This window comes from Balaenoptera borealis, assembly GCF_965194805.1.
Source record: "Balaenoptera borealis genome assembly, chromosome: 17".
Lineage (NCBI taxonomy): Eukaryota > Metazoa > Chordata > Mammalia > Artiodactyla > Balaenopteridae > Balaenoptera > Balaenoptera borealis.
In genome coordinates, this window is record NC_138876.1 from 1240812 (window position 1) to 1255046 (window position 14235).

Below are 14235 nucleotides of genomic sequence, written 5' to 3' on the forward strand. Positions count from 1 at the left end.
CCCCTGGCGGCGCCCCGCCCCTGGCGGCGCCCCGCCCCTGGCGGCGCCCCGCCCCTGGCGGCGCCCCGCCCCTGGCGGCGCCCCGCCCCTGGCGGCGCCCCGCCCCTGGCGGCGCCCCGCCCCTGGCGGCGCCCCGCCCCTGGCGGCGCCCCGCCCCTGGCGGCGCCCCGCCCCTGGCGGCGCCCCGCCCCTGGCGGCGCCCCGCCCCTGGCGGCGCCCCGCCCCTGGCGGCGCCCCGCCCCTGGCGGCGCCCCGCCCCTGGCGGCGCCCCGCCCCTGGCGGCGCCCCGCCCCTGGCGGCGCCCCGCCCCTGGCGGCGCCCCGCCCCTGGCGGCGCCCCGCCCCTGGCGGCGCCCCGCCCCTGGCGGCGCCCCGCCCCTGGCGGCGCCCCGCCCCTGGCGGCGCCCCGCCCCTGGCGGCGCCCCGCCCCTGGCGGCGCCCCGCCCCTGGCGGCGCCCCGCCCCTGGCGGCGCCCCGCCCCTGGCGGCGCCCCGCCCCTGGCGGCGCCCCGCCCCTGGCGGCGCCCCGCCCCTGGCGGCGCCCCGCCCCTGGCGGCGCCCCGCCCCTGGCGGCGCCCCGCCCCTGGCGGCGCCCCGCCCCTGGCGGCGCCCCGCCCCTGGCGGCGCCCCGCCCCTGGCGGCGCCCCGCCCCTGGCGGCGCCCCGCCCCTGGCGGCGCCCCGCCCCTGGCGGCGCCCCGCCCCTGGCGGCGCCCCGCCCCTGGCGGCGCCCCGCCCCTGGCGGCGCCCCGCCCCTGGCGGCGCCCCGCCCCTGGCTATCCGCGTCCATTTCTATGAAAAGGACAAGACTGTTTCGGGTCGGGGATAAGCCCGTAGTACAAGCCCGCAAATATTTCGTTCACTAGTAGGTCGTACATATGTTTTGGGCATATTAATCCTAATTTTAAAATAACCCTTAACATGCAAAGACCGTTGGTCGCCTGACGGCTGTACACAACCAGGCCCCAGTTGCTCTTCCCCAGCGCCTGAGCCCTCGTCTAGGCCTCGGTCAGGGCCGCCATTAGGGGGCCACGGGGCGCTCAGGCCCTACACTTCCCTGCATGTCTGTCAACAGCAAAGCCGCCAGGTCTCCCAAGAAGAGAAAGGGCGTGGCCGCCTTGCCTCGACCTTCTGTTCCGCCCGAGACCTGGACTCTGTTCGCACTTGTTTCACTGGGCGGCCCTGGGGTGGTGAGGGCTGGGGGAGGGTGCGGTCGAGGAGACGAGCGCCGGCATCTTAACTGGGGTGCAGGGGCCATCTTCAGCGGGGGTCCGCGTGCTGCTCTCCCCGCGCCCCTAGCAGGGCGCGGCAGGCATCCGTAGCATCCACAGCGCCCTCCAGTGGAAGGTCGGCTTGGCGCGGCACAGGCCCCGGTGGACCCCTGCGGTCCCAATCAGCGGAAATGGTTCTCCCCGGTGAGGACGCGCTGGTGCCACAAGCAGCCCGACAGGGCCCTGAAGGCGCGGCCGCGCTCGCCGCACTGGTAGAGCTTCTCGCCGGTGTGGACCCTCTGGTGCTTCACCAGGTCCGACCTGTGGCGGAAAACCCTCCCGCACTTGCGACAGTAAGGAGGCTTCTCCCCGCTTGGAAGCTGCCACTGCTCCAGAACGTGGGCCCCTCATGGGGAGGCCTCGGGCCGCACGGCCCCGTGCAGTGCTGGTTCGCCCATTGGGGCTCCCCACGCCTGCTGGATTCTGAGTGGCTCCTCCAGCTGGGGTCGCAGCTACCGGGGTTCCCTCCTGCGCGGTCTTCCTGGCGGGTCACCAGGCTGGCGGTGAGGCAGGCTTTGCTTCTGGGCTCATGGTCATGGTTCCTCTCTTCCTCGAGAATCGCCTGGTGCGCGCAGGCCTTGTGTGGCAGCCCTGCCTGCCCCTGTGAACCCCGATGGCTTCTGCATGGCCCGGCAAGTCCCTGGCCCTGTGGCCCGGGCCTTAGGACCTTTGTCCCCGGGACACCCTGCGGTTCTGCCCCAGAATCTGCTCCTCACTCTGAACTCCGTCCTCATGGTCTGAAACCAGAAAGGGAGGAAGCAAATGACACCAGACTGTGAACCAGAGCATGGAGAGACTTCGGCAAAGGCCGCATCATCTCATTTAAATCAGCGGGGCGGGAACAAAGAAATTAGGCCCTCTGTCTGGGATGGGGTTACGCAGGGATCAAGGTCAGGGAGCGGAAGGTGTTAGAAGGACACAAACTCCCAAAACACTATTAAAGAAAAAGAAATCTGGGAGCACTCCTAACCACTTCGTTTGGTGCTGCCTGATTCCAAACGATTTTTGCTCAAATAAACTTTTTTTTTATTTTAAATTTTTATTTATTTATTTATTTTTGGCTGTGTTGGGTCTTCGTTTCTGTGCGAGGGCTTTCTCTAGCTGCGGTGAGCGGGGGCCACTCTTCATCGCGGTGCGCGGGCCTCTCACCGTCGCGGCCTCTCTTGTTGCGGAGCACAGGCTCCAGACGCGCAGGCTTAGTAGTTGTGGCGCACGGGCTTAGTTGCTCCGCGGCATGTGGGATCTTCCCAGACCACGGCTCCAACCCGTGTCCCCTGCACTGGCAGGCAGATTCTCAACCACTGCGCCACCAGGGAAGCCCCAGCTCAAATAAACTCTTAAAGTTAAGACAAAATCACAAAAAAAGAAAAGAATTCTGTTAAAACCTGTCCTCCTTGAGGACTAGCCTTCAATTTCCCCTGAGATCTGGGGCCTGGCTGATCCCTGGGGCAAGGCAGCAGGGTTGGGGGGAGGGCACTGGGAACAGCCCGAGGAGGCTGCACCCTGAATGACAGATGCCAAGGTCAGGACCTGTGGCCCAAGGGACAAAGACCAGGGCTCGAGAGGGGAGTACCATGTCCCTGGGTCCCCGCCTCCGGAAGAGGAGAGCCTGGCCCGGTACCCTCGGCAGGCAGAGTGGGTGACAGCGCTGCCATCGGTGAGATGAGGATTCGTGCTGATCCGTGGAGAGGTCCTGAGGCAAACACACCCCAGCTGTGCAGATGGGGCCGTGCCCAGAGCCAGATGCTCTCCCCAAGGGCACACTGGCCTGGACTTAGCAAGGTCCACCTGGACACTCCAGGATGAGCTTCTCTGAAAGGGAAACCCGGGCTTTCCCGGGATTTTCAAATCTTCCAGCGGACTCCCTAAAATAAGGAGTTGGGAGAAGCATGGTTTGGGAACCTCGCCTGTGGCCGTCCAGGCCCTGGGCCCAGCAGGCCGGGGGCGCCCTCCTCGCGCACGGACGGAGCTCGGGCGCCGGGGGTCGAGCCCGCCGGCCACGGTACCGAGAGCGGCGGGGGACGCGGTGGCTGGTCGTGCGGACGGCGGGAGGGAAGGCCTGAGGGAGCCGGGCGCGACGCCGCGTCCCCCGCCGGCCCAGCTGCAGGGCCCAGCGACCAGCACCGCGGGGCCTCTCACGCACCGGCTCCCGAGCCCCGGCGGTAGCCGGAGCCGGAAGCGCGCGCCGCGCCCACAGGGAGCCCCGCCCCGCGCCGCCGGCACTTCCGGGAGCTCTAGGAAGCTGGGGGGACCCTCTCGGGGGACCCGCGGGGGGACCCGCCCAGGGGAGCGGCCGGGGGGAGAGCTCCTGGGGAGGAGTCCCGGGGAGAGGCTCGGGGGACCCGGAGAGCCCCAGGGCCGTGGACCTGCGCCCGGAGGCGTGCGCGCGTCCCTGGAGCTGTCCGAGGTGCTGGGCTGCCCTGGCGATGGGGCCTCGGAGAAGTTGTCGGCGAGGCAGAGACCCTGGGAGGGAGAAAGCAAGGGGACTCGGCGTGTAGGGCCCGGAAGGCCGTAGGAAGGGCTCTGGGGAGGAATGACGCACGCTGGCTTGGACTGAGGTGAGAACATTACCGTCCATTGCTAAGGCAAGTCCACAAACCCTGCGACCAGCTGAGGGAACTGAGTGCTTAGAAAAGAACCGCAGGGGGGAGGAGATGCACCCTGGCCCTGGCCCTGACCCAGCAGAGCCCTTCCCTGCGATGCTTCCCTTACCCTTCTAGTGGCTAGAAAATCCTGAGGGTTCTTCCTACGAGTGAGTGCAGCCAGGCTACGACTGGCCCAGAGGGCAGAGCTGGGCGCAGCTGGCGGTGAGAGGGCAGATCCTGGCGCGAGCCAGAGCTGTCCAGCACTGCAGGTTGCCTCTCCAGGTGGTGTCTGAGTGGGGCTTGGACCACTGCCTATGCAGATGCACCTGCTTTGAGGGACTAGATGAGACCAGAGGTTCCCAAGCCTGGCACAGTGTCAACATCACTGGGGGTGTTGGAACTAAATCCGGATTCCCTGGCTCTACCCCAGGCCTACTGAATCTGTCTTCGCTGGTGTGGAGCCTGGGAATCTGTGTTTTTCAGCAAGCTCTGCCCCCAGGAGGAGCCTCTGATACTCATTCCTCAGGGGTCTGAGACCCCAGTCAGAGACCTCTGAAGAACAGTTTGTCTCACTTTCCCTAGTGGAGTTGGAAAAGTCCTGCCAGATTTGATTTAGCCCGCAGCCTTGGGTTTAAAAGATAAAGTCAGGGGATCTGACCATTGATACACTTGGGTGACTCCAGTGACTGTTTAACCATACAGCAGTGCACAGGCCACCACCGTGCTGCACACCGAGGACAGAGTTGGGTGTGACGTGCTGTGTGGAAAAGCAGCCTCCTAGATGGGGACACGTACAGCCCAGAGCAGGTGCTCAAAGAGGGTTTACTGAATGAATGGGATGGAAATAAATAAGCGTAATAAACTATCATGAGGGAGGATGTATATTTTCCGGGTGGGAAGTGGATGTTAACTTCTGCTTCTGGCCTGTGCTCTGCTGGTTCTTCACATAATGATCTCATTTAGTGCTCACAGAAACCTTGTGATGTATTCAATAGAATCACTATTGCCAACTTACCGATGCAGCTTAGAGAGGATACGGACCTTGCCCAGGTGGCATAGAAGTGAGTGGCAGAGCAGGGCTACAAAGTAGAGTGAAGGTCCTTAGAAGCTGGATGCTGGGAGAGCCTGCCTTCCTGCCCACCTGCTTTGGGGCACACGGCACAGAGCAGATGAGTCCATAGACCACGTCTTGGCTTCCACCTCTGGACCATCGTTAATCTGGGGTCTCTCAAAGTCGGAAACCCTTGGGATACTGAGGTAGCCCAATATGGAATGTTGCATAGCAACTGAAAAAGACAAGCGCGTGGACAACACTGGTATTGAAAACGTGTGCAGAGGACCTTATGGTTCTGTTTGCCCATCCCAGCAACCTGCAGCCAGCCATGGGTGTGACCTTGAATCAGGCTGAATGACAATCTCTGGGCCCATCTCCCTGATTACAGCCCTTGGCCCAGGGATGGACAGTGGGTGGCATGAGACCCCAGCAGGACCCAGCAGAGCCCTTCCCTGCGATGCTTCCCTTACCCTTCTAGTGGCTAAAATAGACGCGAATGGGTCTGGGGCCGCTTTGAGCTCTGCTCTGCGTCACGGGGAGAGAGCACATCCAGATGGGGAGGAATGAGGCCAACCCGATGGCATTAAGTACAATCTTATCCTTGCTCGAGATGGTTAATTTTATGTGTCAACTGGCCTGGGCCACAGGGTGTCCAGATACTTCGTCAAACGTTATTCTGAGTGAGATCAACATCTGAGGCAGCAGACTGAGTAAAGCAGGTTGTTCTCCCTAATGTGGGTGGGTCCCAGCCAATCAGCTGAAAGACTGAATAGGACAAAAAGACAAAGTAATATGGAACTCCTCCTGTGTGACTGTTGAGCTGGGGCATCAGTCTCACTCTACCTTTGGACTTGGACTGAAACACTGGCTTTTCTTGGGTCCTGGGCCTGCCGGCTTTCAGACTGGACCTATGCCATTGGCGCTCCTGGGTCTCCGGCATCCTGACTGCAGGTCTCAGAACTTCTCAGCCTCCATAATCTCGTGAGCCAATTCCTAAGAATACCTACCTACCTATCTACCTATCTCTCCAATTGAGTCTGTTTCTCTGGAGAGCCCTAATACATCTTTTTTTTTTTTCCTAATTAGAAAACAAATTTGGAGACTAATAACTTGTCCAACATTACACTTAAGTGTAGAGTTGGGCTTTAAGTTTCAAAGTCGATTCTCTTAACCATCATGCCACACTGCTTATATTCATGTAAAAATAAAAACCCTTGTATCCAACTGAAAAGCGTCCACATCCACATTTAGGCCCAGCTTTGTCGTTATTTCCTGACTCACAGGCACACGCAGCCCGCTCCACACTCTGCACAGAGCCCAAGATGGATTGTCAGCTCCTGGACCCTCTTCCCTGTGCGGGGCCCTGGGAGCTCCTCACAGGACCACCTTTCTTTAGGGCTCAAGCTCCTATAGGGCTTTTATTTACTTCTAGGGCCGAAAGCAGATACTGCCCCTACACAAGTGACCACTTCCTGGGCTCTGAAACGCACAGGGACCGCTTTCCTGGTGCCTCACTCCTTCTCCCTCAATGTTCTTTTACACTTGCCGTGGCCGGCCCTGGCCCCAGGTGGCTTTCTGCTGAGGCTGTCCATTAACAGTGTTCCTGACCTGTCCCTGGTTGTCGACAGAGCCTTTCCAGGAGCCCCTTTTATGGGTTTTTGCTGTATGCCTGGTGGCGTGCAAAGGATTCTATGGCCATCCTCCCAATCACCCTATGCGGTGCCAAAAGACGGCTGTCCCTATTTCCAGAGGAGGAAACAGGCTCCGTGAGGGACAGTAAGTGCCTGGGCTGGCATCAGGGCAGGCAGACCCTAACCCTGGTCTCCCGGAGACCAGTGGTTCAGGGAAGAGTGTGAGGCTGGCTGGAGCCGAGGACATGGGCCTGGGTGGGAGGGAGAGCAGCCCATGGGGTTGGAGATAACGGGGTCAGCGGGAGGCGAGGGACAGTGGCCGCTGAGCTAGAGACACTGGCAACCAGGGCTGGATAGAGGCTCCAGAGCAGGCCGGGGCACGGAGCTGCGACTGGAGGATGACGATGGCGGGGGAGGCGGGGCGTGACGCCTGTGCCTGACACGAGACGGGAGGACAGCGCAGAGACTCCGGGCTGTGCCCGCGTCCCAGGAGCAGTCAGGGGTCGAGAACTATAACGTCCTGTGCAGCCAGATACTGATAAACCTGGGCAGCCCCAGCGGGCAGAGAAGATGCCCTGAGGGGCCCTCGCCTGGGTCCTGCTGGGCGTTCCAGGTTCCCGGGAGGCGCTGCATGGGTCAGATGGAACCCTCGAGAGGGAGCCGGTCCCAAGCCAGCAAATGCAAACGCCTTCAGCCCATCTCAGTGGGCCCCACGCGACAAGGGAGGACACAGAGCCTTTGCTGAGAGTTTACCGCCTGGCACCGAGGAGCTGCAGCTGGGGGTGGTTGACTCCACGCTCCCCTCCTCTGGGCAGCCTTCCTAGCTTGCACGCCTGCTGCTCGGTGGCCTGGGAGCTCCCGCCCTGTCCCGTCGCTGAGGGTCTGCCGGGCCACCTCCAGGACAGTCTAGGACGGTGTGGAGGACCGCTGGGCTCTGCTCTGGGGCTGCCCGCTAAGTCCGGTTGTGGCGCAGGTACCCAAGTCCAGCCTTGGTGCCGAGGCTGCAGGATGACCCTTCTGGAGCACAGGCTGAGCCGCCGCTCCCCGTGAAAGCCCTGGGGGCTCTGCTCGCCCGCTCCGCGGCCTGGCTGCCCAAGATGGAAGCTTCACGATACCCAGTAGCCGCGTGGTGTTAGGGACAGGGGACTGGGGAGAAGGCGGGTGTCCCTCGTCTTCCGGGGCGTCACAGTGCACCAGCAAAGACGACTCAAGGGTGTGTTCTGACCCTCGTGGGGGAGTCCAAAGCACCTGATGGCCTCGGGGCCCTGGGAGTGTAGCCTGGAGAGGCGGGGCAGCCCAACCACAGGGCTCTCCGTTGGGGTCACTGGGAAAGAGGATGCGGAGGCGAGGCGGAGTTGTAGCCTGGAGAGGGGCCGGGCAACTCCTCCGTGTGTGGTGCAGGTGGGGGGGTCCCAAAGCCGTCCAGGAGGGAGCAGGCAGGCAGGCAGGCAGGCAGAAGGCGTCCCCACCCAGCTGGGCTCTGCCCTTCACCACAGGGGCCGGAGAGCTAGCGGGCGGTCGTGGCGGATCTGGAGCCGGCTGCAGCCAATGCCCAGCTGCAGCCGCCTAGACCTGTCAAGCGGGGAACCCCCTGGGGCCGGAGGCAGCTCTGCAGCCTGGGCAGGGCCACCTTCCACTGAAGCCCGCTGGCCTCAGGCAGCCACCAGTAGGCACAGAGGCAGGGTGAGAAGGCAAACGGAGCAGATCCGAGGGCTTGCTGCAGAGAGAACATGCTACACACATTCTCCCACATGCATGAGGGAACCAAACCACCAGAGACTACAGCCCAGGGTGAGAGCGGGCAGCCCGGCCCCCCCACCCAATCGGGAAACCACCCGTCCTGGGGTGCCTGACCCCGCCCTGGCTATGGCTCTGGTAAGTCACGATGCCTGCAGGCCTCGGTCGCTAGGGCACACGGTGGGCTCTGCCTTAGGTCCCTCACTCCTCCACCGAGGAGCCCTCAGGGATGGGGGGCAGCCACGTGGCCTTCCTCCCGCGTCCATCAAGTACACAGACTTTATTCGGGACACGCACGAGACGCCGGTTGCGCCAACCAGGAGGCGCGAAGGCAGGAGCCCTCCGCGGGAACTCGCCTCGACCTCAGGCTGCTGACGCGCCCCCTGCGCCCGCTACTCTCGGTAGTGCACCCTCTGGTGCTGGATGAGCTGGGAGCTCTGGCCGAAGGCTTTGCCGCAGGCGCCGCAGGCGAAGGGCTTCTCGCCCGTGTGGGTCCGCAGGTGCCGGAAGAAGTGCGAGCGGCCGCGGAAGGCCTTGCCGCAGTCGGGGCACTCGTAGGGCTTCTCGCCCGTGTGGATGCGCTGGTGCTCGATGAGCACCGAGCTCCAGATGAAGGCCTTGCCGCACTGGCTGCAGGCGTACGGCTTCTCGCCCGTGTGCAGCCGCTGGTGCCGCACCAGGTTGGAGCTCTGGCTGAAGGCCTGGCCGCACTCGCCGCACTCGTACGGCTTCTCGCCGTTGTGGATGCGCAGGTGCTGCGTGAAGTGCGAGCTGTGGCTGAAGGCGCGGCCGCACTGGCCGCACTCGTAGGGCTTCTCGCCCGTGTGGATGCGGTGGTGCTGGATGAAGCCCGACCAGCCGCGGAAGCGCTTGCCGCACTCGTGGCAGGCGTACGGCTTCTCGCCCGTGTGGATGCGCTGGTGCTTCAGCAGCAGCGAGTTGTACTGGAAGCTCTTGCCGCAGGCCTCACACCTGTGCGGCTTCCCGCCCCGCGGGCCACCCCGCCGGGCCCCGAGGCCCGAGCCCCGGCCGAGGCTGCCCGCCAGCTCGGCGGCGCGCCCCGGGCCGCCCTCTGTCCCCGAGGCTCCCTGCAGCCCAAGCGGCCCACGCCAGGTGCCTCTCTTCTGGGCGCGGGGCCCGGGCCCCGGCCGCTCCAGGCTGCACTCCTGCCCAAAGCTGTCCCCACACTTGGGTCTACGGGGAAGGCTGCTCAGAAGGGTCCTGAGCACCCCTGGGTCCTGGTCCGCCTGGTCTTCAGGATTGTGCGGCTGGGGAGACGACGGGGCCTGCTCGCGCTCCAACTCGGGATCTGAAATGGGAAACGGGAGAGGCGGAGAGCGCTCAGCCGCCCACCAGGCTGTCCCTCCGCGGGGACCCCGTCCCATGCCAGATGACAGGACCGGGGTGAGAGCACACAGGGTGCGTGTGCATGTGGAGAGGGGGAGGCCTGACAGGAGATTCGGACTCAGAGCCAAGCAGAAAAGCCCCTGATCCTGAGGACGCTGCCCACACGGCCCCGAAGCTGCTCCACGGACCCCCAGAGGACACCCCAAGGGCTGCTCTAGGGGAGAGAGGCGGGGGTGGGCTGGGGGGGGAGAGAAACGAGGAGCTGAGGGCCTGGATGAGCGAAGCCCCAGGGGAAGGGGATGGGACCAGAGCTCGACTTAGGGGACAAGTGGAGGCCGAGGGCAGTACACAGGGGGGCCAGGACGACTCCCTGATTGCTGGCCAGTGGTGCCAAGTCAGACACTCTAGCCGGACAGGCAGGTGGATATGGGCGTCTGCGCTGCGCTCACAGCCCAGAAAGTGTCAGCAACAAGACCGGGACTGAACGGGGGGAGGGGCTGTGGGGGACAGAAGTGAGCGCTGAGCCAGGGACAAGTGGGGCCCCGGGGCCTGGCAGCGGTGGTGGGCGGCCGCAGGTAAACGCGCTTCTGGGCAGGGCCCCGCAGCAGGTTCCGCTCGCTCACCTGGCCAGCAGGTGTCTCTGCCAGTCTGGAGCTCCTCCACGTCCCGGAGATCCTCCTCCTGTGGTGGCTGGGAGAGCACCTCAGGGCTGCAGCCGGGGAAGCCTGGGGGTCACAGTGGGGCTGGGGCTCATCTCCCCCTCCTCTAGAATGGGTCGTATCCCCCAACACACCTCCTTGCCCTCTGGAGGCTCGCTGAGTGGGATAGAACACATCTACCTGGGCCCTCGTCCTGGCTGTCAAGAGCTTATTTGTGTCCTCGACTGTGAGGAGAGTGAGGCCAGGCCTCCTGTGGGACACGGGGCACGGAAGGGACCCCGGACTCCCTGACGGCTGAGTGCGAGCAGGGTCCAGGGGCACCACACACCGCAAGGCTTGGACAACCCCTCCCGACCAGTTGTCGGCTATTTCCACACCTGGACACCCCCAGATCCTGCCGGGGGGCAGAGCAAGGCTGGTGGCTCCATCCCTGCAGGTCCCTGGGGGTCCCCACCCAAACCAGCTTGCCCAGAACTCTGGAGACCATTTTCCTGGCGTGGGATCAAAGGCTCGGAGAGGGAGATAAGGTGACTGGCTCCTCTCACACAGGCCTGGCCATCGAGGCTGCTTTTTCTGCACCCCTCATCCCCTAAAGAAACACACTCCAAGGGACTGTCCTCTAGGAAGCCACTGCTCACACAGCTCGGCCCCCAGCCTCAAGCACTGCTGCCCGAGTCCCGACCCAAGCACCAGGGTGCCGGAGTCCCAGCGCCAGTGAGCTGTCTGCCCGCAGTGATGGTGCAGGGAGGCAAGTACCATGTTGATGGCCGTGGAGGTGAAGCTGGGCCTCGTGGTGGTGGTAGGCTCCAGGTGTCTCCGGTGACTCGAAAGTGACAGTGGACAGGACATGAGGGGGCTCCTGACCGTCCCCCAGGGCCGCCATCTTCCCCCAAGGCCTGCTGGAGGAGTGCACACCTGGGAGCCGGGGAAACGAAAACCACGGCGAGATGAGGGGGTCAGAGGGATGTGCGGGGTGGGGCCGATCAGCCACAGGGGAGCTGGAGGCTCCCCCCCCGGGTGAGGGACTAAACGCCAAGAAGTAACCCGTGGGGCCCACAGTGCGAGGCCAGCGGGGCCCCTGGTGCGTTAGTTCCACCATGTGCACAGCACCAGCGCACCCACACGAACTGAACCCAAGCTCTCCTCCCAGCAATGCCTGCAATGTCCTCCCAACCCAAGGCCTTGCCCAGGGAGAGAAGCAAGCTGGTTCTCCCAGAAAAACCTCCCCCATCACAGCTGGGGGTCGCTGGCCCTGGGGAGGGCAAAAAACTGAACCTTGCCTGCCGGAGCAGGAACGTCCTAGGTTAAATCTTAACGAGACATTTCCAGAGAGGAAAACCCCCCTCAGAGGCTGCAGGCTGGGACCCCTCACATCCCAGCTCCGCCCAGGGTGCTCCGAGCCTCCTTTGGGGTCAAAGATACTTTTCTTTAGTCTGGTTAGCAGGAATAGCTTGGTCTAAAATGAGGATTTTTCTTTCACACTTCCATGAGTAGGAGGCCTTATCTGGGAGTGAAAAGGGGCAGGGAAAGGACGAAAGGTAATGTACATCCAATAACGGTGCAGACAGTACCTGCTTCAAGGAAGCAGGGAGGCAGACGCCACAGGGCTCCTAACCAGTGGGGGCCTCCTGGGTCAGCCCCCGACAGACCTCAGCCCCTAATGATGGGAAGGATCACCCGCAGCCAGGTAAGCGGACACACAGTGGGGCTGCAGTCCTGACATCTGGGTATGCCACATCTTAAATATCTGGGAAAGGGCACGGTCACCCCTAGCCGGGCTGTCTGAGGGGAGGTGGCGGTCACAAAGGGACGCCAGTTCAAACGTCCACGCTGTTGCAACGGTACCGGCCCAGGAGCAAACCCTCCTCCACCCCCCCTCCCAGCTTGGAGCCTGTGCGCCGCCGGAAAGAACCCGAACTCAGGGCGCTTGGCAGCGGAGAGCAGGGTGCCCCGGCTGAGTCCGGCCACGGACCTCGGGCCAGGGGCAGCTCTGAGCCTCTTTTCTATCTGCAAAGTGGACATCACCACAGCTCCCGTCCCTGGGGTTCCGGGCGCGTGGGGAGGCGCCCCGCAAATGGACACCCGCGATCGTCAGGGGCCAGTGTGCCCCCTGCGTCCCGCCATCCGCGCCCCCCACGCCCGGCCGAGGCCAAGGTCGCGGCGGCTGCGGGGACAACGCGCGAGCGCGGGCTGGGCCAGGGGTCCCCCGCAGCCGCCACCACCGCCGCCCGGCGCCCACTCACCTTCCGAACGGGAGGTGGCCGCCCGCCCGCCTGGCGGCCGGAAGTGCTCCCGCGCCCCGCCCGCCCGGCCGCGCAGACTTCCGGGACGCTCTAGGTCCCCGGAGGACCGGTGCCTTGGTGACCTCGGGGGCGGTGGGCGGGGCGCCTCGGGGGCGGCGGGCGTGGGCCCTCGCCAAGCGGGTCCGCCCCACAGGTGTCTGACAGCGTGTCTGCGGCCTTTGACCACCGCAGCCGCGCCGAGAGCCTGGGGCCGGGAAGGTCCCTTCGCGTGCCGCGGACCCGCCTGCGCCCTCTCAGCCCAGAGCCCGGAGCCCGTCGAGGCCGGCCGCCCTTTGTTCGTCTGCGGAGCTCGCGGTGTCCGGTTCACACGCTTCCAGGGCAGCGCGCGTCTGGCACGCATCCCTCCTTGCGGAGCGAGGCTTGGATCTCACACATATTCTTTTAGCCCCTGGAATTCTCCCTTCCGCAATATGAAAAGTTCCACCCAAATCATCCTTGGAGGGATCTTTCTTTCCCCAGGATGGACGGCCATCATTTGCTGGGGAACTTGCTGAAGACACTCTTCCCCCCTTTTTTGGGGTGTCTCGAATACCCCCTAAACTGCCCTTTCATTGAAGTGTGCTCCCAAACTCTAGGGCCTGAGGGGTGTGTTACAGATGTTCCCAAAAGCTTTCCGTGGAATTCTTCCTGAAAACAGCTGGAGGAGGATTCCATGAACCTATCCACCAGGGATGGACGTCCAGCAGGGCTGCGTGCCCATGGCTACCCCTGAGCCTGGGCAGGTAGAGGACAGGAAGACAGCAAGGGCGGAGCCACAGCCCCAGGCCTGAGGATCTCATCAGGGAGGAAGAGACATCTGGTCCCAGGGCGGATGCCAAGGCAGCAGAAAAACTGGATGATCAGGGACGTGTGAAGGACCAAGTGTCTGGGGGGCGGCCGTGCTTGGTGGGTGGTGAGACCAAGACGAGAGCTGGGAAAGAGGCTGAAGCATGCCTGGGGCTGGAGAAAAGGTGCCTACACCTGGAGCAGCTGATTCCCACCAAAGACTAGAGGTGGAGATAGTGGAGCTACCTGCTCAACCTGCCCCGCTCCCGGTGGACCCCAGTCCTGTAGGTTCTGTAAGAGTTACCCCCGACCCCCTCTGCCTGACCTGGTACCAGGCCCTGGGCCACAGGCTGGGGTACAGTGTGGAACAGGACAAGTCCCTGCCTCAAAGGGCTAAGGAGGTGACATCAGAGAAGAAAGGGAGGGAGGAGGGCAAGCTAGTCACACAAAGGCTGGAGGTGAGAGCGTTTAAAGCAGAGGAGCATGTGCGAAGGTCCTGAGGCATCGTGGAGTGTCCCTGCGGATTTGGAAGACTAGGCAAGCTGGAGTGTGGTGAGCAAAGGGGGGACAGAACAAGCTGGACAGCGGGCTTGAAGCCAATTTGGAGCCTGGATTTCATTCTTCTTGCACCAGGAGCCACTCAGGTCCCGAGCAGGGGAGTGAGGAGTGCATTTAAGAACAGTTTGGGGCCGTGGGGAGGCAGGAGAGAAGGGGAGAGATGGGCTAGATGGAGAGGAGGCTCGGTGGGGGCCGTGTGGGCGGCAGAACTGACAGTACTCGCTGCCCCCTGGGCTGTGGGGCATGAGGACACCTCGGGGTTCAGGCAGGAGGGAGACGGGGAGATGGCAGGGGAGAGGAGGGGGGTTGTGATGGAAATGCACACAACC

General features: G+C 63.7%; 2 protein-coding genes across 5 annotated transcripts; both read right to left on the minus strand.

Moving 5' to 3' along the window:
- Nucleotides 1-780: 780 nt before the first annotated feature.
- Nucleotides 781-8386, minus strand: LOC309614930 (uncharacterized protein). The gene is made up of 2 exons (XM_082363864.1): nucleotides 2841-8386; nucleotides 781-2603 (listed from the first exon to the last, which is right to left on the minus strand). Coding segments are annotated over exons 1-2 (996 nt in total). The 5' UTR covers nucleotides 3836-8386; the 3' UTR covers nucleotides 781-2602.
- A 153-nt stretch (nucleotides 8387-8539) lies between these two features.
- GLI4 (GLI family zinc finger 4) lies at nucleotides 8540-12923 on the minus strand (the record flags this gene model as incomplete). 4 transcript variants are annotated; one of them, XM_082363860.1, is made up of 4 exons in its annotated part: nucleotides 8540-9583; nucleotides 10245-10346; nucleotides 11037-11195; nucleotides 12524-12923. In XM_082363860.1, 4 exons carry the CDS (start codon nucleotides 12921-12923, stop codon nucleotides 8667-8669), a joined length of 1578 nt encoding a protein of 525 aa, XP_082219986.1. In that variant the 3' UTR covers nucleotides 8540-8666. The 4 variants fall into 4 exon arrangements, with proteins under 4 accessions (XP_082219986.1, XP_082219988.1, XP_082219989.1 ...); XM_082363862.1 differs by lacking the exon at nucleotides 12524-12923 and adding an exon at nucleotides 12253-12511 and having other exon boundaries at nucleotides 10245-10330; XM_082363863.1 differs by lacking the exon at nucleotides 12524-12923 and adding an exon at nucleotides 12253-12507.
- Between the last annotated feature and the right edge of the window lie 1312 nt (nucleotides 12924-14235).

Excerpts from the sequence above, each read along its gene's own strand:
- LOC309614930 (XM_082363864.1), bottom strand. The coding sequence starts at position 3,835 with ATGTTCTCACCTCAGTCCAAGCCAGCGTGCGTCATTCCTCCCCAGAGC.